The 24,525-nt window shown below is 37.7% G+C and overlaps 1 protein-coding gene across 3 annotated transcripts in view; it reads left to right on the top strand.

Moving 5' to 3' along the window:
• PRKCE (protein kinase C epsilon) overlaps positions 1-24,525 on the top strand; it is a 286,969-nt gene that overhangs the window by 80,858 nt on the left and 181,586 nt on the right. For all 3 annotated transcript variants that reach the window (XM_038131311.1, XM_038131313.1, XM_038131312.1), the window contains exon 2: positions 19,194-19,257. In XM_038131311.1, coding sequence (XP_037987239.1) covers positions 19,194-19,257 — 64 coding nt within the window. The remainder of the gene's footprint in view (positions 1-19,193; positions 19,258-24,525) is intronic.

Raw genomic sequence — 24,525 nt, 5'->3', positions numbered from 1 at the left:
TTTTGGTAGGCCAGGAAATGTAACAAGTTTTCTGTAGAAAGAATCAAATAATGTTGGTCCTGTAAAAGTTTGCAGAGTGTTCTTTTCATGTAATAGGAGACTCCCTGACAGCCTTCTCCTGAGGGAAAGCAAGCATTTCTTCATGTTATGTATTTTATTTCATTTTCAAGTGCCTTAGCCTTAAGTCTCTTCAACAATAACATCAGAAAAATTTTTGAAATCTTCCTTGAGTCTTCTGACTCGTAAGACAGCCGCGCAAAATTCTTGGCTTATCCAAAACTCAGAAATAAATGCAAAGGGGAAAGAGGCTGCAGTGCCAGCTTTTTAGTCCTACATCTGCCAAATAAGGCTCAAGCAGATTTGCATCTTAATTCATTTCTAATGTGTTTTTTGTAGGTACATCAAGACTGAACTTTTTTAAGAGAGGCTTAATGGATGATGTAATGTTTTCTTATGCTGAGTCCAAAATTTAGAATGCCTTTTATAATAGTACTAAGCTTATAAATATAAGGTAGATTGCACAGAAATTGTGTCATGGCAAACAGCAAAAATGTGTCACAACTGAAGTTGCAAAGAACTAGAAAAAAAAAACAAACAAAAATCTTTCAGTTTCAGGAATTTTGTATATTGGGAATAGGTACTTGGCTTGCATATGGTGTTCCATATTCCTGTGTCCTTTGAAGTTGTAGGGGGTAGTATTTTTTTTCCATCTGTGTTACTTGTTTTCATTTGCTCATCCTCTGTACTCCATGAATTTGCTCTTGTGTTGGGAGAATAACAGAACTTTGTGAGAAGTCCTTTCTGCCCTGCATGCAGGCTGCAAAGAGCTCCAGTAGCAATTCTGAATGCCCAATTTATTCAGTAGCAGTTACGGTGTTGGATGCTGCCAGTGGTCTCTGAACTCCTCTGGGCATACCTTAGGTCCCAGATAACACTGAGTTAGTAACACTCTGTTAAAGTTTGTGATTCAGTGTACAAAGCTGCTTCTTGAAGGCATAGAAGTTAAGGGTTGGTTATTTTACCCTTAATGTTCAAGCATTTCCATGAAGAGAGCAAAACTGAAAATAACAGCAAAGCGGGATGTTACTTCTACATGCACTTTTGAGTGCTTTCCCCTTCTTCGGTCCTTATTCTCCCATAGAATAGCAGTTTTTTTCCACTTTGGAAATGATTTCTGAAGATTATTCTATGTGGGAGCTTTATTTATATTTTATCTAACTTAGAGGAGTTTAAAAAAAACATGTTTGTGTACACTGTTTTTAAAATAGGAAATATAAGCTAAATCTGGATTAATTTCCATAAGCTAAAACTGGATTAATTTTTCAGATAGAGATTTGTGGACTTGAAGGGGGTTATGCAGTTTGTACAAACTACAGCTTTTATCTCTACTCAGTATCTTGCTTTCTTCAAGTAGAAAGTAGGAATCCTCACTTTTAACTTGCTTTACAGACCTTTTACTAGTATGTCAATTCATTTTTAGCTCCAAGGTATTTTATTGTCAGCATTTGTACGATACATACAACTGTGGAAGGAGTAAAATAATTGATTAAGTCTTAGGTTTGGAATGCCACACTCAAGCAGAGATCTGCTGAGACCTTCCATTTTTGAGTTTGATAAAACTAATAAAATTTAAAAGGAAAAGTATTGTGTGGTTTTTTTCCTGACAAATCTGAGCCTGGCAGTATTGGAACAATATTAAAGATTGTTGTGGAACAATGTTAAAGATGTTGTCAAGCTTAAAATAGGACTTAATTGAGCTTTCCTGCTGAAGTTCCCCTCTTTTGAAACCTACTCTGTATTCTTCTGAGGCTGCTTTCCAGAGACAGCTGTGTGTGGTTCGTAATAAACTCGGGGGATGAAAGTATCCGTTGCATGGGCATCTTTATTTTCGTGTCATAGATTTAGTGACACTTGGTAAAGTCAGTGCACAAATAGTGGAATAAGAAATAAGAAAAGCAAGGGCATGCTCATGACTGTGTCTGTAGTTGCAGCTATTTCCAAGGGGAGTAACTCTGAGATACATAACTAGATAATTTTTCTGTTGTGTGTCTGATTTCTCAAAGAGACCAAATGTCCTTTTCTGGAGTAAGCCAGTCTTTCTGCTTTTATCAGCTGCATCTCTTTTCGTGCCGCATTTCTGTAGCAGTAGAAGTGGTCGTGAGACAGAGATGATTTAGGGGAGAGAAATAAAATACTGTGTCAGGGCTTAATTTCATTCTGTCTCTCCCAAAATATGTCTCTAGTAAACATGGAGTCTTGTGGTCTGACAGATTTTCTTTCTTTTTTTTTTTTTTTTTTAACCTTTGGATGCCCAAGCCCAGACATTATTTGGATGCTTTTTGAACTTGGGTTTGCAAGAACCATCTGTGACAGAGTCACTGACAGCAGTCTGATACAATCTGCAGTCAGTGGGAGGTTTGGTAGTTAGGTAGGTTTAGGACAGCTCACTATCTTTGAAATAGCTTTGAAGTTGTTGCTTTATTACTAAAGATTGATTTAGTCATCACTTCCAGACTGCAGCCAAGTAAGCCCACTGCTGTTGCTGTGTTCTTCAAAACTGTCTTTCGGTTTCAAGTATCTCAAAGTTCCCTGGAAGGATCTGCTGTCTACAGAGTGAAAGCTTCAGTAGCTTTCAGTTCTCCTTTCCCTGATGGAGGTTTGTGGTCACCTTGGTGTGGAGGGCAGCCCTGCCATAAGCTGCCAGTGTTCCAGTGCGTGATCCTTCCCAGCAGCTCTTCTCTGCCATTGAACTCGAGTATTTTTGGAAATGTTTGCAGTGTGAACTCAGTGCTTATCCTGATTCATGTACAAAGTAAGGGGAAGTACAAGGAGGATACATGGGTGAGAGTAAAGCAAGTTTGGTTTGATGTGTGCTCTGCTTGCTTAGCCATAGGACGAGGAATTCTTGCTTGTATTTATTTTGTATTGCCATTTTTAATTACTCCATAAATACAACACTGTTATCCACATGGTGCAGAAATAACAGTGATTTAAAGCTCTCAGCAAATGTGATATTCAGTAATTTTATAGAAAGTAACAAATGCATAGTGATAATTAAATGTAATAGATTTTATGCTTAGCTGCTGAAATATTTTGGTGTAAAAATACCTTTTCACATAATTGCTCAAGTTTCTCTAAAAAGCTACCACAAAATAAGAATTCAAGAGTCAGAGTAGGTGGTATCTGAAGTAGCTGTTGCTCTACTATCAGTTAATTGGACTGTGAGTCCCAGAATGAGCTGCTGTTTCTTGAACTCTCAGAATTAACTGTAATTTCTAGCATGTAACAAATATAGAATAATGTTTTTAAAATGTGCTTTGGTTCACAGTTTTAAAATCAAAGCCACACATTATGAAAATAATTCTGAATGAAATATTGATTCATCCATTGTTGGTTAATTTTGTACCTGAAAAGAGTCCTTGAGAACAGATGGTTCTATAGATAAAATGTCAATTCTCAAAATGCTGCAAACTGAGTTTTGGTGTGTATTGTCTTTTATTCCAATATTGGTTTTTCTTGCCAAATTGCCTGCTCAGGCTTGTAAGATCTGTGCAATGTCCTGTGGGGTCAGAGCACTGGTCTCTCTCCATTGTTTTTTATGCTAACATGTTTGCTGCTGCTTGTGGTTTTCACTGCTTATTTTATAACAGATTCTGAGAGGAGGATGGAAACCTCATCCCATTTAAATGATAACAAAATAAATTCAAGTAAACTAGTCTGGTCTTCAGTTTACACTTTGCTGAGTCAGAGAGGTCCAGTTCCTTCCTTTGGTATTGTTCATGCAGTGAGAGCAAAGTGAAGTAAAGAGTTCCCTTGCATTGTGCTAAATCTCCTGCAGCAGTCAGAAAAGCTGCCACTGTCTGCATTAAATTCTACAATTTGCTGAGGAGTGAAGGGTTCAGGAGTGAGGAGCATCATCAGAGTGCAGTGTGGCTGCCAGGTTGTGCCTTCTGCTTGCCTGTAGGGTGTTTTGGGGTATACCTGTTTTAGAGATGTCCCTTGGATGCTTGTAGGATCCTGGCTGTCTCAGGAGTGATGGTTCTCCTTGACACCAGAGTTCAGTGCTCCCCTTTGTCCTGAAGTGGAAAAAAATGCCATGAAAGTATTTCTAAAATGCCTGGTAATGTTTCAGGTTTTACTGTTGTGACTGTTCATGAAAAAATTTAAAATAATCTAAGTTGAAAATGACACCAGGTCACGGTTCAGATTTAACCTGATTTTTATTAGATTATCAGAAAATTAAAAAAAAAAAAGGGTTAACCAATCATCTTAAAGCAATTTTAACAGTAAAACAACTTTTGCATTTTTCCCAGCAATTCCTCAGGAGTATGGAAAATGCTGCTAAATTGGTTGTGTTCTGAACATGATTCCAAAGATGTATAATCTCTTATTGTTATTTTTTTTTCCTAAGGACAGTATAAGAAAAATGACCAGATTCCTGAGAATTAGTCACATCTTCATGGCTGAATACCAAGTACTATTTGTGCCAGATTCTGAGAATGCTGACATTGTCATCCTTTCATCATTACTGGATCCTGCTGCATATCAAAATTTAATAGCTAGCAACTCTATTACCCTGCATATTACAATATATATGTACATTGAATTTTTAGAGAGCAAGCCCTTTTCCTTTATGGAGGAGTGGTTTGGAAATAGGATAAATTGAAGACAACTTTTAAAGTTGTCTGCTTTGAAGAGAACGAAATCTGAAACAATCCAAAAGAGAAACTGTGTAGATTCCTGGGGAAAGTTAAAATGCAATATACTTGTCTGAGCCACAAGCAACAAATAGGACAGGGTCAGAGAATCAGGAATGGAAACAGTCCAACTCTCTTACTCTGGAGTATTACACAGACATCATGAGCATCTACTGGATCCCCCAAAAAAGCCTTACTTAAAGGGATGTTCCAGATGGTAAACAAGGTCATATTTGTGCATTAATCATTTTTTATCTCAATTACTTACGAGGAAAATGCACTAAAAAAAAACAGGGAAGGGGGGCAGAACAAAAACACTCAAAACCAAACAACTACTGCCCTCCCTTTCTTCGCCCACCTCCACCCCACCAAACCCCCACAAAAACTTTCTTCCCCAATACACAGGTAACTTTCCCACCTCTTCTGTCCTTAAAGTCTCTGGAGTAAAGGGACTGGTGCTGTCACTGTGGTCAAGCAAATCTTTGGGAACTGTTTCAGTACTTTTTAAGAAAATCTTAGTATGTAGTTCCCATTTCAGATCACTTGTTCAGTTTTTCTCAGATAAGAATGCTTTGAGAGTTTTGAAGCAAACCTGGGTACAACTAAGTTTTGGTGATAGAGTTGTCCGAGGCAGAGAGTTCTGCAAGCTGTGTGGGATAAAGCTTATGAAAATTGTAGGCCAGTCATGGAGGAATGAGGAACAAGAGTATTCAAAACTTAGATCCATTCCTGAGGAAGCCTATCCCACCTGCCTCCACCCTTGCTACAGCTGACAGATTTTCCATGGCACTTCCCCCAGGTGTGAAATTATTCCTCCTTCTTCTGTAGGCTGCACATGGGAGGATTATGGGTGGTCGACATTTTAAAACTGGTTGGAAATTTAGGAATAAAAGTGTACTGAAGGCCAGATAGACCTGCTGCAAGACCTTTCTCTGCCCTCTCTGTGTGGAATTAGAATTGCTAAGCCTCAGACTGCAAACCCCAAATGGAAATTTTTTTGTAAGTCAAGTGATAAGGTCCCATGCTTTGTAGGAAGAAATAGGTGCCCCATAGCAGATTTTAGGTGCAGGGCTGTCACTGGGCTGCACCAATGGTTGATTGCTCCTAGTGGGTTTAGCAGTTCAGGTTGTTAGTATGGCAGCGTGCTTAGAACCTGCAAACTCCAGTGTACATAATGGTAAGAACATGAGGGCCTAATTGCACAAATGTGTTAAAGAGACCCTGAACTTTTTAGAATTTGTACTCTAAATAAAGACTAATAATAGAAGGTAAAACAGGCACGTGGAGGGTGAATAAAGTTTGTTGCCCAGGGTGACCCAGCAAGTCAATAGCAGAGCTCACAGTAGGATTTCTGAAAGCATTCATATACTGGAGAAATTCAGAGACTCTGAGCTCACTGGTTTGCTTTAAATAAAAAGAACAATGGGAGGTTACTTAATTTGGGTATGTAAAGTACCATTAAAAAAATAAGGAGCTTTTTAATCTCAAAAGGGTAAAACAAGAACTGAGAGCTATCCAGGCAGATTAAAATGGGCAGCATAGCATATATTTTCCTTCATGTTAAACTGACATATTGATGAAATCGGTTAGCAAAGGATGTAGCAGATACTTTATCCCTAGATATTGGTCAGAAAAGACTGAAAGCCTTTCTTGGAAGACAAGTATTAGCCTTGCTCTACTTACTTAGCTCGATACAAGAGTAAGTGGGCAGCATGCTGTGCCTTCCATTAGCAGAACTGGATGGTTCTTATGCATTTGGAACTAAATTTTAAGAGCTAAATGAACAAGAATTATTCAGCTACCTTGAGCCAAGTTCCAGGAGCTCTATCAGGCTGTATGAAATCTAACCTGAGCTCTTGCAAATAAACTACTCAAATCTGAATAGTGAATGCTCTTGTATTCATAACTGAAAAAAAAAAAAAAACCAACAAAAAAACCCCCCCAACTCTCCCCCCCCAAATGGGTTTGAAGGGTTTGAATTATAAGCTTTTTTTTTTTTTCTAAGAACAAAACCGTAAATGACTCTGCGCTTCCTGTTTCCTCCTGGACTAAAAGAGGAACATCCAACTCCCTACAATACAAGAAAGACTAAGTCTCAGGGCTGTTTTGTTTTGTTTTTTTTTTTTTAATTATTATTTTTTTGGTTTTAATTTTTTTTTCCTAAATCCGGGAAATACTGGAAAACTTTCTGGATGTCTGAAAGAGTGAGATTTTTAAAAGGTTTAACAGGCATCTTTCATGTCAAACTCATATCTCGTTTGTGAGGACTCCACATGTAATTCTGTTTAAAGCTCTGCGGTAAATGAAAAGAAATGCTGAAGAAAAATGCCACTTAATGCCACAGGCACCAGAACATGTTTTTTTCTTAAGGAGTTTTGAAGATATATCTATTCCTGTATGCCACTTCTGGCTGGTGGACTGTGCTGTCTAACTTTTCAGGAACCATAATAATAGTAGTGGCTATTTTTGCCATTTCCTTTTCTGTAGTCTCTGTATTCAAGATGTTGCATTCTGGTCTATCTGTTTTGTGCAATATAGGTTGCCTATATTGCAGGGTGTATAAAGGTATATGAAGCTACTACATTTTATTTTACTTGGTTTTCTTTTTTGCATTTAAACACGAGTAGAACAAACTATATCAGTGTTCTGTTTATCTGTTCTTTAAACAAAGTGTCTTGTAGCTGACATCTGAGGAGTCTTGGATTTGCTCTGGGTCTGTTATGGCTAAAGCTGCAGAGGAAGTCCAAGTGAATCACAGATAATTGTAGTCCTCAGAATAGCCATTTTGTTAACAGAATTAGCTTCATTAATCTTTCTAATCTGATGATTAAACAGAGGATAAAATATCAGAGCAATACAAAAACTATGTTGGAAAAAAACCCCTCAACATTATAAAATGGTATGTAAAGATCTTATTGTGATACTTCCTAAACATGGTAAAAAGTAGAACCAAATAGAGAATGTCTTAATGATGTTTTCGTATAGAAATTAATTTTTTTTAGTTCCTCAGGCAATTTTTTTTAATAAAGTGCATAAGATAGCATTGGAGCTTACATTTTTCTTTCAAATTTTTCAGGCATTTTTTCTCAATTCTGGGTACTTGTTCAAGAAACTTAAATATTTTGGTGTTATTCTTGAATTTATTTTTTTGGGGGAGATTGCATGATTGTACATATCTAATATTAATAATTTTGTGTGCTTGAAACTGCCACATCTACTGGCAAAATCCTTATTTGTTACAAGATGTTAGAAATTCCCTTTTCCCTTAGAATACAGCAATGATCTTTCTGTTTAGATATTGAACTGAGACTTGAGAAGTGCATTCAGTTCCCACATTGTTACAGACATCCTTACTTAAAACTACCCTGGGACTCCTGCATGTGCTCAGAGTAGGAAAGGATGAATTTACCTCCACAGCAGCCAGTTTGTGTAATTCCTGCTTGCACTTGAGTGTGCCACAGAGTGTGAGGGCAAAATGCTTTCATTTTAAGCTGAACAAGCATTTAGAAAGATACTTAAATTAAAAAAAAAAAAAAGGGAAAAAAAAGAGCAAAGATAGTTTTGCAATAAGCTTGTATTTTATTTTCTTTAATAAGAAAATTTCACATTTCAAATTTCTTTAGAACTTACCTTGACCAAAGTCTCGGAATCAATGCAATTCTTGATGGGCTGTAAGTAGGAGAGATGCTTCCAGAAAGGATGCTTTTGTTTAAATACTTGATGCCAATTCTGTATAACCATTGTGGTTTGTATATGATGAGGTGTTTGTTTATTATAATGTCAGTATTTGTTGTAAAGAAACTCAAGTTACAGATACATATGTGAAAGGACATGGAGAATATTTGTGTAGAATATACTTTTTTCTTCCATCTTCATAACCCAGCAGAAGAACGTTGATTTTTAATTTTTGAAGCTTCTTTCATCTTTGTGTTTGGTGGAGGAATTTTTTTGTAACTGGGAAACAAATATTTTCATGATATTTTTGCAATCTCCTTTCCTTTCTAACCCAAGTTTAGATAATTCTATAAGGTAACTAATCCCTTTTTACTTTTCAGTTTCTTTCCTTGAAAATAGAGATGTGTCTGTAGTGAATCTGAATGGGAAAGTAGGAGACACATTTTTTAAAATTGCATTTAAGTTACTAAAATTATCAGTTGCAAGGATAACTGAACAGAGACATTTTATGTTAACAAATGACAAGCTTTCGACTCCTTGGATGAATAGTAAAACCTCTTAAATCAGTCAGCATGTTTTTTTTCTCTTGATCTAAAAACTGTTTTAAATTTCTTTATTACTTTTTAAAAGCTTACCCCTTATGTTTGGGATAAAGCTGTGTCTTGTGACATAGCCGGACAGCTGAGATAGTAATGAGAAGCATTCTCAGATTTTAGAAGGACGTTTAAAGAGGTTAATATTTTTAAAAGGAAACTGTTAGAATAATTTTTATAGTAATTTTAGCTTAGCTTTGTTCTTGAAATATTATTTTACTTCCTTTTGTTTCCTTGTGACAACTTCATGCCCCTTCTGAGCTGTATATATAATTTTTGTCTCTGCATGTTCCCGTGTCTCCTTCCTTACATCCTTTATTCTTCTCATTCACATGTAGTTTTTAATTGAAGACATTTTAAACCCTGTATTATTTTATTTCTGCAGCTTTCTTTAGTTCTGCTCTCTTGAAGTAGTTCTTTGTTTCTTGCCTAGTGATGGTCCACAGAGCTGCCCCACTTAGGCACTGCCTTGGAGCAGTTTGACCATCTGGGTAGGTCAAAGAGTCCAGCCCTGTGACCTTCGTCTTTGGCTTTGGGTGCCAAGGTAAGACTTGAAACAAAAGTCTCAAGTCAATCACTGTGTGTGGTGATACAGTGCTGACAAGTTGATCACCAGCCAAATTTCATGAAAGGTACACTAAGGTAAACTGCAAAGGAGGTCAGGGATTTTGTCATGTTAAAAGTCCAGTTTTGCACAGATAGAGGAGGAGTTTGGATACTGTGGAATTTTCAGGGAAGTCTTTATAGCTTTTCGAGGCATTTTTTAAAAATAAGATATTGTTCATTTTCTGAGAATTTGAGGGAAAGAACTTAGTCCTTCATAGGCAGTTTCTGAGATCCTAAGCACCTCTGGGCACACCACTAAAGCTATCCTAATGGCATATTCTGTAATTTCAACCGCTTTAGTTGAGGGTTGTGGGGAGAGGGAATCTCATTCATATCTGTATCAAATTGGCAAGAGAGAGGAGTTTTATTTCTCTCTGCTGGTGCACTCTGGCTTGCAGCCGATACTGGTGTTGCACATCAACAAGCTACTTAAAAGTTACAGCAAGTGTCACTGAAGTACAGTTTGTCCATTTGCAGCATATTGATTCAAGCTGATTACTTCCTAATGGAGGATTAATTTCTGTTGTGAATGCAAATGGAGAGTACATTTAACGTGCTTGCCTTCCAGATAAGAAAGGCCTTTCTCCTTTCTTGCCGGGGAGCTGAACTGGATTCACACCCATAAACGGTAGTGGTTGTGTTAATGTTCCGGGGTTTTTAATTACAACAAAACCTAGATGTGAGTTTTGTTGCTAGCTGAAACAAAGCCAGCACAGCTTTACTTATAAGTGAGCCTGAGCTAGAGCTGAACTGAAGTGGATTCAACTCCCTGCTGCATTCTTGGCTCATTGAAGACTTCAAGTCCAGTTGGACCGCTCTCAAAAGTTCCTGTCAGGTATTGCACAGTAGCGTTTGAGAGGCTGGAAATGTGAACCTCTTGTGGAAAGGGTCTGAGACTAATACTGAAGTGTCTGCCTACTTTGGGCTGAGGTTTCATGTAATCTTTATTTATTTTCTAGTATCTGGGAAGATCTTCCCTCTAAGGCAGATGAAAACTGTTCTCAAACCAGGTGTCATCGATGTTCCTGACCTTTGGTTTGAAATACAGTTGATTCGTAGTCAAGTTCCAGAATTGTCTCTCTTTTGGTGGGTTTTGGTTTGGGTTTTTTTTTTTTGTTTGTAGTGGATTTTTTGGTGGTTTTTGTTTGTTTGATTTTTTTGGTGTTGTTGTGATATTTTTGTTTTGGTTTGGTTTTTGGATTTTTTCCTTACAGAGGACTAGAATAGGAATAACAGGAGAAAAACTGAAGGGCAACTTAACATCATCTAATATCCCAGTTTCCTAGGACTTATTTATATCCTGTCTTTGAAGATTATTTTACCTTGTTTAGGAAGAATTTTAATTTATACCTAATACACAAAAAATGAATATGTTACACTGAAGTCTTGGATCTTCCAGCTGTCAATTTTCCTGATTTGAGATCTGAAAATCAGCACAGTTATTTCCTTTATTCTTCATACAGAAATGCTATGTGGATATTGCCTACTGTATACTACCTTGAGTTCCCAGAGTATATGTGGCAGGAGGAGAGTGCAAGAAAGGAGTGTTTTGACAATAAAGAGAGGAAATATATCTTTACAGGAAATAGGTAACATTGCCTTGGTATCTTAGTCTGTAAGTCTTCAGGCAGAAATTCTTGCTTAAAGGACGTAAGGAACTATGGGAATTACTTAAGGAATTAAGGAACAAAGTATGCAGTCCACCAAAACAGTTTTATGAGGCCAGGAAAAACTACCAGTCAATCCATGTGCTTACTTTTATATGGTCACATATTTCATGATGGTTATGCAAAGTGTTGAAAAGTTGTCTACTCAGAGGAACTGTTATTGTAATTTAGGAAAAACTCCAAATACCATCATGTTTAGGTGATTCCTGAGACTGAACAAATGTACCACCTATTAGTTTGGCTTTGGCATATGAGCAAATGGTTGTCTGAAATTGTACTGTGGTAAGATTATTTGATAGCCTTTATCAGTATTTAGCATGTAGTAATTGGCTAACCACTGTGTGCTAGCAGCCCTGACATCCTGCTCTGTGTTTTATTGCTGGGTGTAAGGTAACTTCCCTTCTGGTTGCAGTTCTGTAGCATGACTTTAAAAAAAGCCCCCAAGCCAAGACAATGAGCATGTTTTAAATACTTTGTGACAGTTAATTATTTCCCTGTGGTTTGGAGAGTGCCACTGCACTAGTGCATTAAGAAATACATTTTGAAAAGCGTTGTGATGAAATTACAGGTTAGATCTTGCCACACAATGCAATTCCCCCACACAATGCAATTCCCTTATTCTTAAATCAAATAACCATCTGTTTGGGAAAGTGGTTTTGCTCTGAAGAGTTTCTTTTCTTTCTTGAAATACATTTAGCAGATGTTTCAAGAGAATGGGTTTTGATCAGTAGGTGGTTTGACTGTCTGTTCACTCAAAAAGTCTGATGGGGCATTGCTCAGCCAAGCCCAACTTGTGCACATTATACCTCATGTTGTCTCTGAGCTTGTGTAGGTTCTTTGTGTTTTATGTTCTTTACCATTGCTAAACTAATACCACCTCCATTTCTATTGTAGATACAGTTTTAGTACAGTGAAAAAATACTACATGACTTTGGCTTATTCCCCTGACTTCATAAGGCTTAATAATGGAACACATTTACATCATCAGAATAACTGTACTGGGTTAAATAAACCAACAAATAGCACCCACTTGTGTCTGGGACACTCATGCTAGTGAGTTTCCATTGACCTGTTCATATGCAGGTCATGATATTCCATGTCATGGAATAGTTAGTCCAGGCAGCCTTATCTCTTAAGGTCATTGACTTATTTTTCTCCTCATGAAGAGATTTCTCTCTCATTGATTTATTTCCTTTTGTCATGAATTGTGATTGTAGGTGTTTAGAAAGCCTAACCAGTTTGCCATATAACTGTGAAATACTGTAATAATAGGCAATACCTTGTACATACTCTCCACCTTCGGAAGCTTTCAAAGAAGTAAAGATAATCTCTTCCTTGCTTCCAATCATGGAGTCAGGCACTTGGTTTCATGCAGTGACCCTTCTGTGGTCATGCTTCTCGATGCCTTTGCAGTTGTTTGTACTGCTCTGCTGTCTGTTTCATGTAAATAGAGCAAATTATCCAGGTTCACTTTCTGGGTTCTACAAGAAAATGAGCCCTGAACATCCTAGGCTCAGCACAGTGGTCTCTAAAAGTTGTTGGTCCTTCTAATGCATAAAAGTGAGTATATTACTTCTGACAGTGCAGATGTGCTTGTGCTCAAACACACATGCATGCTGTGTCGCTGTGCATTCAAAAATGCTTCTTCTTGGGTGTCTGGGAGGCCTTAGGCACGACAGATCATGAAAGACCAAGGTCATATCACATGTGATTCAGGACACCACAACTAAACATCAGTATATGCTTTATTAAGTAATGGAAGGATTCTTGTTGTAGAATTGGTTTCTGAATACTGTGGGTTATTTCAGCTGAATCTTGTTTCTCCCTGGCTGCTGCTGTTCTGTATTATGTCAGTGCATGTGTCTGGCACTGAAAAGTGTTTGATGTTTTCTGTAGGTCATGCAAGATGTTTGATGTTTCTTTGTTGACTTTTGAGTATGAGTAAATAATTGATAGAATCCCCTGTGGCCAGAATTTCTGAACCTTTATGTATATCATTGTGGTCAATTACAATGCGTCAAGCTGTGTTACGTTTCTCTCTAATTATAATAATCAAATATGTAATGTTCATAATGAAAGGCAGATTTGTGAACATTGTAGCAGTGCACTGGCTCCAAATTTTCCTTCTGCCTTTGCCAGAAGAGCAAGAGGCTGGTGGGGTGAAAAACATCATGGTGGTAAATGGAGACTTTAAGAAAGTTTTCTCAGTATGTTTTCTGGGCAAATTTCTTTTGAAAGTCAAGTTTACTTATGTAATTAATCATGTAATGTGTAAAATTCTCAATTTTCAGATACTATAGTAAATAAAATTTCTTCAGCTATTTTGCTGACCTTATGGAGCTTATTGCCAACCTATTCATTTCAGATGAGCTTGATAGGGATTCAGGTGTAAATGCTGGGACAAATTTGCTGCTCTTTTGGTCAAGAGTTTGCTTCTATTACAGTAATCATGGTGAGTTTGAAAGATTTTTTAATTATTTGGGCTGCATTCATTTTGACTATATTGAAAAGTACCACTGTTAATGTTTTATTTTCTATCAAATAAGTTAAAATAGGTACTCTATTAGTTATTTAAATTGAAACACAAAAATCTTGAGGCTAAAGAGCAAAAGACCAGCACAGACTTCCCAGTCATTTTCTATTAGAGTATAACTGTTCTGATTTTCATATACATTTACATGGAAATGATATTTACCAAAATTAGTAAATACCTCTAAAAACAACAGACAGAGGAACCACCCCCTTCAGCCTTTGCAGCTATCAGCACTTTAAGCACAATCTCTTCCCTCCTTCTTTCAGAGAAGTTGTGTGTTCAACAAGAAACTTTGTTATGCTATGCTCAGGAAGGGTTAAACCATACTGACTTCCCAGGTCTGACATGAATCAAATAACCATCTGCAGTGACAGATATGTGCTTGGAGGTTTATGCTTTAAGCTACCCAAATATCAGATAATCCTAGAACATCACAAGAAGAGGTGCAAAGCAGGTTTTATGATTTAATTCTTTCTGTGGCTCATACAGTTCCATTTAGGTTTATACTGTTGCCAAAATCTGCAGCAGCTTTGGGTTTGAAGGGGTTTTGCTGTGTTTCCTATACTGTCTAGCTAAGGGAGATCAGGGTAAAACTCACTCAACCTTTCTGCTTTTAGGAATTTCAAATTTTGCATTTGTCCACTCAGTTTTTATTTCAGATCTGGATTTATGTCAATGACTATCCTTGAATTTCTCTTGAGACAAGTTGGCTTTTAAATGAGTACAGTGCACTAAATCTCAGGTGACGTCCTTGTGTTGGAACATAGGTGGCTGATGGTCTCTCTTGTGATCAAGGGAAACCCTGTGGCAGTGGGGCACTGAGCCACTGAAGACAGTGGTTTGTCGTTCGCTTACAACAGGTCTCAGTTTGTGTCATAAAGCATGCAAAATCTGTGCTGATGCTGTCAAACGGAATGGAAAGAACACCCCCAAATGCTGATGGAATTATTCAGGCTGTACATAACATCTTATTCATATTCAAATATGAAGCATCAGTGTAACACAAGTAATTCCATAGCATATTCGAATCTTCCTCATCCTTTTAAGATTAGAGAGAGTGTTTGATTTCCTTAGAAAATCTTGATCTAAGAGAATTCCCTCCAAGTATTATGTTTTTAGGGGTGAGAAATAATGTTTTACACCTGAGAGGAAGAAAATGGTGAACTTCTAGCTGAGATTAGGGCTCAGTTTTTAATAACTCTAAGGAGTTAAAAACTTGCAAAAACAAACCTTGAGAAAAAGCTGGACCATTTTCACAATCTTCTGCATAATTTGATTGAATTTTGCATTACTCCAGGTTACCGAAGATTTATGATCCATTGAAAATGTTGCAGAGAAATATTTCAGCGTACTTAGTTTGGTATTGTTTTTACTGATGAGTATTATCTGAATGAAAAAGAAGAGAAATTGCTTCCTAGATATGTACCTAATAAGGCTGTCTAAAAAAAGAGGGAAAAAAAGTTCTTGGTGTAGTGTTTGATACTGCTGGAAGACAGGATTGCTGGACAAAGTGAAGCCTAACTGAGGAATAGGAGGAATGGTCCAGTGGGCAGTCTGGGCCTCCAGAGACCAGAGTTCAGTTCTTGTTTAACCATAGGCTTCTTGTATTACTTTCCAGAAAGTCATTTAGTCTAGCTTGTGCCTTTGGGAGTATCCCATTTGGCATATGGGGAACTGTCTCAGAAGGGTGTTGAAAATAAAATCCATTAATGACTGTGAAACTATATAAATGCCTTCAATATGTTGAAGCTTGGCCTTGGTTTCAACATGGGTTTTTTCCTCTGAAAGTATGTCTGGTTTTATGGATGGTTGCCTTTTGGTTCCCTGAAAACAGGCTACTAATAGGTTTTATTCAGGCCTGGAGTTTTTGATTATCTGTGCTGCTTTCCAGCAATGATTGTACTCATCTCAGTATGCTGCCACATGGTATTTGAGAGCAATATAGAAGTTGTTTAAATTACCTTTTCAATTAATGTTACTTGGACGTGCTAAAACTGTATTTCAATGAAAGTCACAGCAATAGCATGGGTCAGTAAGAGGATCAAATGTTTTGGTGATCAAAGATTTTGGTCTAGTCATAGTTGTTACATCTTTTGCTGCGTGTGGCAAATGTGATTGTATGTGTGCAAGGCACATATTTTGCCATGTGTTTTGCTTACAGCAAAGCTGCTCTTGTATCAACTCCTCTGTCCCATCCTTAGTTTGCATCTTGCCTTGTGCCCTGTTTCCTTTGGAACAGTAATGTCTTTTCTAGATGTCTCCTCATAAGTTCTCTCTGCACGTATAAAAGCTAGGCTGCATTCAGAGAGAAGCCTTTTTAGTCAAAGAGAGGGGTCGGAATCAGAATTGCTGTGATCAAACTATTTCCATTGCTTTCAAGGATGCCTGTTCTATGCAGCTGAATTTGGCCAGTCCTTCTGTTTCTGGTTACACATGTCTAAGGGCATTTCATGCGTGATAGCTTTCATGGCATTCAGTGAAAAATGCATGGGAACTTTAGATTTTGCTATATGCCTCTTTTGGTACTTATATATAAAATGACATTGCGGAATCTAAGCACAGCTTAATGCATAGATTGAAAAGAAAAAGCATGCATATTCTAGTAGTCTATTTTGGAGGTATTTTTGCCATTATGTTTTTAGGCATTAAATTAGATATTTTTAATGATTAATTAAGATTGAATCGCTCCTTTTTTTCCTCTGTTTGGCTTGAAATATGAAAGAGATGAGAAGAAGAGAAGGGTTCCTATAAGTCATGGGGATTCTGCTTTTGTTGGGGTGTTCATTTCATATGTAGGGTCAGCTGAGACAGCTGAGCTGCTGGCTTCTGGCAAAAGTAATAATTCATATGACTGATAAGACTGACAGTGTCACTGAAATGAAATGTGAGTATTTCATAAATCTAAAAATAAGAATATGTCTATTTCATTCTTACTGGCATTTGAACATATGAAGACTGAAACATGCTTTCTTTGTAAAGGAGGCTTTCTTTTATAAATAGTCCATTTTTCTTAGAGCATCAGCAAAATTTCCAATTCAAAATCACTAAGCACAATTTCCAATAAAATGTAAATTGAAACAGTCCACTTGCTGGGTAATGGAAACTTGGTTTCAGGCCTCCAGTCTTTTTCCTGAGTTGCTTCCAATGCTGTTTGTAATTAAAGGGGCAGAACAGAGATTTCGTGATGGTGGTCAGTAACTTGCCCAGATGCCTGATTCTTCTGCGGGGATGATGTTGGGGGTTTATGTGTGTGCGTGCACACTGGGATTTGAACTGCATAAAGTATTTTACTGAAAGCTTAACCAAACAGTGTATAGTGCTGATACAAACAGAGCATTAGACATGTCTGTCTTTAATACAGCCATCTGTTGAGTGCTATAGCAGTTTTTCAAAAGCCTCCCTCAGCATAGACATCAAAGTCTATTCATGCACCTGTGCTTATGATCTTCTAATATTTTTCTTATTTAAAACTGGCAAAGGGAGATGAGCAGTATTTCAAGATCAGCAGCTTTATTTAAAACAAAACACAAAAAGCCAAAAACTCCCCAAGAGCTCCCTCACAAAATTCATGCTGCCAATTCAGGAATTGTTAAAAATGTCTTTTTTGGATATTCAATACTATTATTTATAAAAAACCAGACACTCACGCTTTCATTTTCCTCTTCCTTGAGCAACCCCTCGCCTTGCTAACATTATTTCCTGCCTGGTCTATTTACAATACAGCTGCTGAGATCATTTTCTTGATCCATTGGTCCGATGACATCAGCAGGACCTGTGAGCTCTTCTCCCGGCCCTCTCTTGAAGGACAGTGGTCAGTGGAAGGAGGAGCTTGCATCATCCTGATGCATTTAGCAATCATGTCCTGAAAGAGAGGGAAAAGCCTGTCCTCTAAAGTCCTCTCAGGTGATGAGAGAAACTTGGAGACAAAACAGGTGGCCCCACTGGCTGCCCACTTGAACATAGGTTGGCAAAGCCTGGCATAGCTGGGGTGTTCTGGTGTCCCCTTATTTACTCACTAATTTGTGAAGAGTGACAGGTTGGTCTCCTGTTATTAGTGTGAATTGGTGATCTCCTTCTTCAACCTCCTGCTGGCCTCGTGTTGTACCCTGATGTCCCTTGCGGCAGGAGAGGGTCAGCTCGGTGTCACTGGCATGGGGAGGCAAGGCCACCTTCCTCTGCTTTAAGAGAAGAGGCTGCGAGGAGGAGGGAGGGGAGAGCGCCTGTTCCCAGCCACAGCCTCTGCGTGCCGCTGCCTCGGAGCAGCAGAAGCGTTGGACAAGTCCTGGGGTTTCTGCTGGGAGAGCAGAGCACTCATCCCTGCCTGGGTCTGGCCCTGGCCTGCCCCCATTCCCAGCGATGGGTCTGATGGACAGGCTGGGGCTGCCCTGGTGCCTCCTTGACCACCTGCTCCTGTCTGGAGTGGTGTGACACAGGACAGGTCCTGACAACAAAGTCCCTTGCAATCTTACCTGTGTGGTTTTCCTACTAAAATAGGATGAAAATACAGTATTAATGTACAGAACATCACGTCACTGAGGCTCTGAAATCATGTGACAGTAACTGCTATGTTACAGCAGAAGCTACTTATTACATAATATTTTAGTTACAGTTTTTTTTTTCCGAGATGTGTGGCAGCAAAAATAGTTTTTAATTTGTTATGTACCATTAAGATACTCAAATCCAGCAATATTTAGATGTGCTGATGAAACTTGTGATGAAATACAGGAAGATTTGTAATAAGCTCTTCATTGTGGTGACTAAACCACAGCTTATTCTCATAGCTTGTGAAATCTTGGAAGTACAGCAGCTTGATACTGAGCACCTGTATTTCATGTTGAGTGAAAGTGATCTCCTCATGGGTAAAGACTCCTTAAAATCCACCAGAATGGTGCAGAAATAAACAAATTCTGTGTTTCAGAAAAAGAGGATAAAGCATGTATTTCTTTCTCCCAGTGAGGACACAAAAGGGGTATTGTAAACATGTGTTAACCAGCTATATGAGCTCTGTGTGTTTATTTCCCCCATTCTGTGACCAGAGCTGATTTTTCTTGCTGTTACAGTGTTGTTTTCCACATTTTTATACCTGGGCTCAGTATAAATAACAGTAAATAACAGTGGCACTTCTTGACTTTCTTGAAAATAGTGGTGCAAATGTATGTCAGAACAGTACATTAAATATTTGAAATGCGAAATTCACTGAGCTCAAACTTTCCAAGCGTGCACACTTCTTTTTTATTCCAGTGAAGGTGCAGGGTCTTCAACACCTCTTTGCAAAAGGAGGCTCTATTGGTGCAGAATGTGTTCTGCGTGCAGCTTGACTTCGTGAAGTTTGGAAACTTCTTGTTTCCTGCATGTGCAGTCACTTGCTTTGGGAGCCATTCTAAGTTTGATTTTTTTTTTCTTTTTCTCTTCTTGATTACAGATTGACTTGGAGCCAGAAGGAAGAGTGTATGTCATCATAGACCTTTCAGGATCGTCAGGTGAAGGTAGGGACTTGGAATATTTTATCTTACTCTTTCATGGATGGAATCTCCAAGGGTCTCTGCAATGAAAGTATTAGAAGAGGTGTGTGCTGATATCCTCAAATCTGTATGAGCTCAAGTTAAAATGAACACATTTTATTCTCTGCCTTTCAGTCAATAAGCAAGTTGTCCTTCATCTTACCTTGTTAATCATTGATGGCAACAATACCAGCTAAAATGACCATAATGAAATGATCATATTTAGTAGTACTAATTTCCAGAGGAAACTTCCAAATTCTTTAGTGTTTGGAAGAATACTGACCATTATGTAGGTAGAAAGGATAAGATGTCAAAGATGAGGGACAGGACTTTATTTGCTTTTTAAATTATTCTAATATTTGGTATTTTTCCATTTCAAGTAAAGTAATGACCAGAATTTTGTAATTATATGAGGTGTTTTCATTTTTCTGGCACAGCACTTACATGTTGGAAAAAGCCCCAAATATGGAAGAGAAGTATTTATTACATTCTTAAGAAAAATTCTAAAAATAATTCTCTGCTGCTTACTTTAAACAGAGTCAAGTGATATATGGTAGGAATAAGGTAATTTATGAAGAAGCAAATCTGTGTGTCTTAGTCATGCACTTGGTGACAGCCTGATCTGCCAAAATGGCCTAGGTGATTGATTATCTTAAATTATGTCCAGCAATCAGCTTTGATCAGCTTCTCCAGTAGCTCATGGAGTTCACTGAAATGAGGTTATCATCGGTTCACAGTACATAAAGAAGATTCACATGAACCCTGACAGGAGCTGAAACCAAAAATGCTCTGAAATGAAATTATTTTGCCTGGTACAGTGGAGAAACAGCGGAAGAGCATGTTTATCTTTCTGTTCTTTGTAATGAATTGCTCCACTCTGACCAGCTACTAGCAGTAGCTTGCAAAAGTACATATTGCTATAAATCCTGAATTTTAAAAACAAACTTTATCTTATAGCCTCTTTTTGTACGTACATAAAATGTGCTCCACCATTTTTTTTTTCTTCCTGCATATCGAAGAAAATATCAATTAAATAGTAGTTTCCACGTATCTTTCTGACTGGCATAACAGTGATCACCTGAAATGTGGTTAAAGGCATTGATGTGATTCTGTCATAGGGCAGGTAGATGTTCTTCCAACCTTCTGCTGATAGCTAATTGATACCCAGGTGAGCCCGCTGTTACTATTTCATCCCGAGATGCATTCAAGTGTGTCAGACTGTCAGAGGGCAGGAAGAATGGTGTTATGTGGTTCTTCAAAAGTGGTTTAAAACTCTCTAACCTTTTACACAGGAAAGTAAAAAATGGCTATCCTAATGTCTCCTTTATTATGTGGTGCACTACCCTGTGACACTTAAAAAGTACTTGGAAAGAAATCTGTGTCACTACAGTAGCATTGGAGGGGAACACACAAGTGTAAACAAGCCAGTGAGGGAAAACAGCTTATGAAATGCTTATGGAAAGCCCTTAGGCAGACCAAGAGAATTTAGTTGTGGTAACTGGGAGTGGGGCTGCAGCAGAGGCTCGTCCCCAGTGGGCTACTGCAATGAGAAGCAGGTGAGCAGCATTGAAAGCAATGAGCCATGGAGTGCCCAGGTGCACTGACCAATCACCACAGGGAACAGAGGGCATTCAGGGGCAATGGATGAACATGAGGGGTATCAAAGGTTGGGCTAAAGAACAAGAAGGGCAGATGCTTGAAGCCTTCTGAATTGGTATGGTGTTACTCTGTATGGGTTGAAGCATTATAATATTGTATGGTGATACTTTGTGTATTGCGACCATCTTAACTGCAATGTATGCTGTGACATTTAGGTGAGGTGAATTTGGTAGAAATTAGAGAAGCTGGTAAACTTACAACATACAACAGAACTTGTATACTTTTGAGCTTTCCCATGCAATTAAATAACTGTGTAAAAGTGTTGTGTAGAAGTGCTGCAAAGTTCTCTAGAAGGGTTCTAGTTTTCCTCACAAAGGAAAGTGGCCTAGGTTTGTTTGTAAACCATTTTTATAGTGTTGTTAGTGATACTATGAAATCTTATTATTGGAATGTTTTACTAGGACTGTGGCCTAAAAAAATTTTAGATATTTAGTTATGTTACTGAAGCACCTAGTTTAACATAACAACTGTGTGCATAACAACTTGTGTAGTGAACGGAACCATCTAGACCACAAGGGAAGTTGCTTATTCTACATGTTGAAAAATACCTCTTTCATTTGATGTACATATATATGTAGGTAAAGATAATGAATCTGTGAGATATTTTATGGATTTCCATGTGCTAGTTCATTGTAGTTGATCTGTATTTCTTGAAGTTAAAGGGATAGAAATTTATACTAGGTGCATTGCTTTTGAGTGGCATGGGTTGGTTGAAATGATTGCTGCTCTTGACCATATTTCTGAATCAGGATCTTGTTTTTTGCAGTCTGGTTGTCACTGTGAGTAGCAAGAGTACAAAGTATTCTTTTCACAATGCACAGATGAGTATTGCTCTTTCACCTGGAATTTTGGAGGGGGAAAATTAGCAATTTATGAAAATAGCAATACTCATAGCAACAATTTTAACTGAAGGAAGCAATCAAGTTGCATGTTTCTTGCAAAAAATGTATGATATACTCACCAACCGCTCTTGTCTTGTAACGCTGTGTACTGAAAATTGGACTTGTTTCTCCAATGTTATATAAGTAGGTTTCTAGTTACCAGCAGTTCGTAATGTAGCTTCAGTTATTTGGCACTTCTAAAAGCTTTTTCAGACAGATATTCAAGTTCTCTTTTGGTGGAATTGACTTAAGATTAGTTCAGTCCATTAATATGGACAAAGAGCACTGTTCTCTACTACCCTGCCTCTAAAAGGCCAAAGTCCTAATTTTCCAAGCAAGCCTTTATGTGAGTAAATTAGTATATAAATTGAAACTAAGTTTATGTTGCTACCATATACGTCTTAAAATCCAATTACCACTTAATCCCAGCTGCCAGATTGCTTATCCCTCTGCATTGTTTGCATTTGTATGGCAAAACAATGAAAACAGTTCATTGTTATAAGCTGACTTTCTCAACAAAAGCACACGATTCCTGTTCCTCCTCTCCCCCTTGTCTAAGCTGAATCATTCATGGACTTGTGTGGCTTAGGTGTGCAGAACAGATGGAAATCTGACAGATTATAAAGGCAGGTAAGGAAAATTTCTGCCTTTCTCTAGGCAGAGACAGACTTGTTGAGAGCCACCCTAGCATATCAATATCAGCATCTGGCCAATATTTTTACTTGGAGCTAGAGAAAGAACATTTGAGTTGCTGGCTGTGCTACTTGAAGTTTCCAATGGATTGTTCAAATTTCAGGGAATTTAGTTTTGTTCTAAAGAAATAATTTTCTAGAAGTTGCTTCAGTTCTAGTCTTTAAAGCAGAAAAGGGTTGGAAAACACAAATGCTAAAGTCTGAGAAGTAGAAAACAAGCTACATGAAAAGCCCTTACAAGAGCAGCAACAAACCCAAGAGGAGTGTTTTTAGCATCACCTTTTTACGCTAATCCTGTTTTGGAACCTCCTTATAGTTTCTGAATGTTTGTCTCTGCACTGATAGGGATGGTGAGTAACTATTTATTTTAGCAATCTTCTGTAAATTCTGTAGTAGGAACTGTCCAGCCCACATACTGAAAAGAAAATGCTAAATAAACTGTTTTTCACACAGAAGGTGATGTTCTCAAAAGTTAGGATTTATTTTTTTCTGCTAAAACATGAAGGTTTCCATATTGTGCTTCCAAATCAGTTCTGCAAAATAATTTACCATTTTGGTGATGTTGACATAGGAAGAGGGTGAGAAAACAGCTCTTAAAGTAAGTCTTTTTAATTCTTCATTTGAAACTATGTAAGCGGTGTTTCTGTAACACCTGTGAGTCACATCTTTACACTTCCTTTGCCAGACCTGATCTGCAGGGTGATTTACCTTCTGTAGGTTTACTTTATTTAAAAGGGGTCTGTGCATTTAGAGTAAATCTATATTTGTTTTCTGTGAATGGAAGCAGCTGTATCAGTGGAACCTTCCCAAATGTAGATATGCACTAAGGTGTCTATTCACAGCCTGAAATAACTGCAACAGTTACTCAGTAACAGTTAACTGCAACAGTTAATCAATAAAGTTCTATTTATAATATTTTTTATAATTTTAATAATTTGGTCAGGTTTCTTTAGGTATTTTTAAGTGCTTAAGGGACTGCCTGCCCAGAACTTTAAGGGATATTTCAAAAACAAATCCCTTTGGTCAAACAAATGTGGCTTCTCAGAACCCGACACACCAACAGTATGAGTTGGAATTTGTTACATAGATTTGTTGGAATTTGGTACATAGATATGTACTGTGCCATATGCAGGCACACAGCATCTTTAAGCACTTCTCATAGCTTGCTTTTGGGAGACCAAATCAAAGTGTGGGTGGCTGCAGTTGTTATTCTACTAGAATAGTTTGTCAGTCTTGCAAAGCATGTAATCAGTCAATTCTGCTGTTATGTAAACATTTGGTGACCCCTTTATGTATGCAGTTATAAGAAAAACAAAGTTTACAGTAGGCTGATGTTTGTAAAAAGGAATTATCTTGGAAAAGATCCATTTTATTTATTCTCTTACTTTGCAAACTGGATCTAGTGGTTGCACAGGTTTTTAGTCTTGTATCTTGAACTTCTGCCCAGGCTATGGAGAAGGATGTGTCTGTGTATCAGTCTGTCAGTGAACAGGAGGATCTGCAAGACTTGCTGCCTTATTCATTTCTTCAGTGCTGCTTGTTGTGCAAGGTCATATTGATTTTCTATATTCAGTGTTGCTGTAGCGTATGCACTATTTCTATACTGAAGTGCACTCACTGACTTTTTTATTGACATGCTTTGGCAGTGTCTTTACATCTATTTTTTCATATTTTTCTTTTAGATCTTATAGAGCTTTGTAAGTAAAGTTTTTTTAATTATTTGAGAAATACCTAAGAGCTCCAGTGTAGCTGATTGAGATCCAAATGCGGGCTAAAGTTTAAAACTTAACTAATAATAATGACACAATGATTTCATTTAAAAACTGAAGTAACAGATGGCCCACAAATGGGTAAGAGAGGTAAATTGCCTGAGGAATGACTAAAAACTTTTTCAGCAAAGTCAGTTTTATATGTACTGAAAGATAGGTGCTGCTATATTTAACAGCTTGTGACCTGCCTGCTGCATTTGTTGTTGAAGGTTTCTTTTTTTCTTTGAAATTACTGGTTTGTGTGGGATACAA

The sequence above is a fragment of the Motacilla alba genome, chromosome 3 (assembly GCF_015832195.1).
Source record: "Motacilla alba alba isolate MOTALB_02 chromosome 3, Motacilla_alba_V1.0_pri, whole genome shotgun sequence".
NCBI classification, from domain to species: Eukaryota; Metazoa; Chordata; class Aves; order Passeriformes; family Motacillidae; genus Motacilla; species Motacilla alba.
Note: the sequence above shows the minus strand (reverse complement) of the source record. Positions and strands in the feature narration are given on the sequence as shown.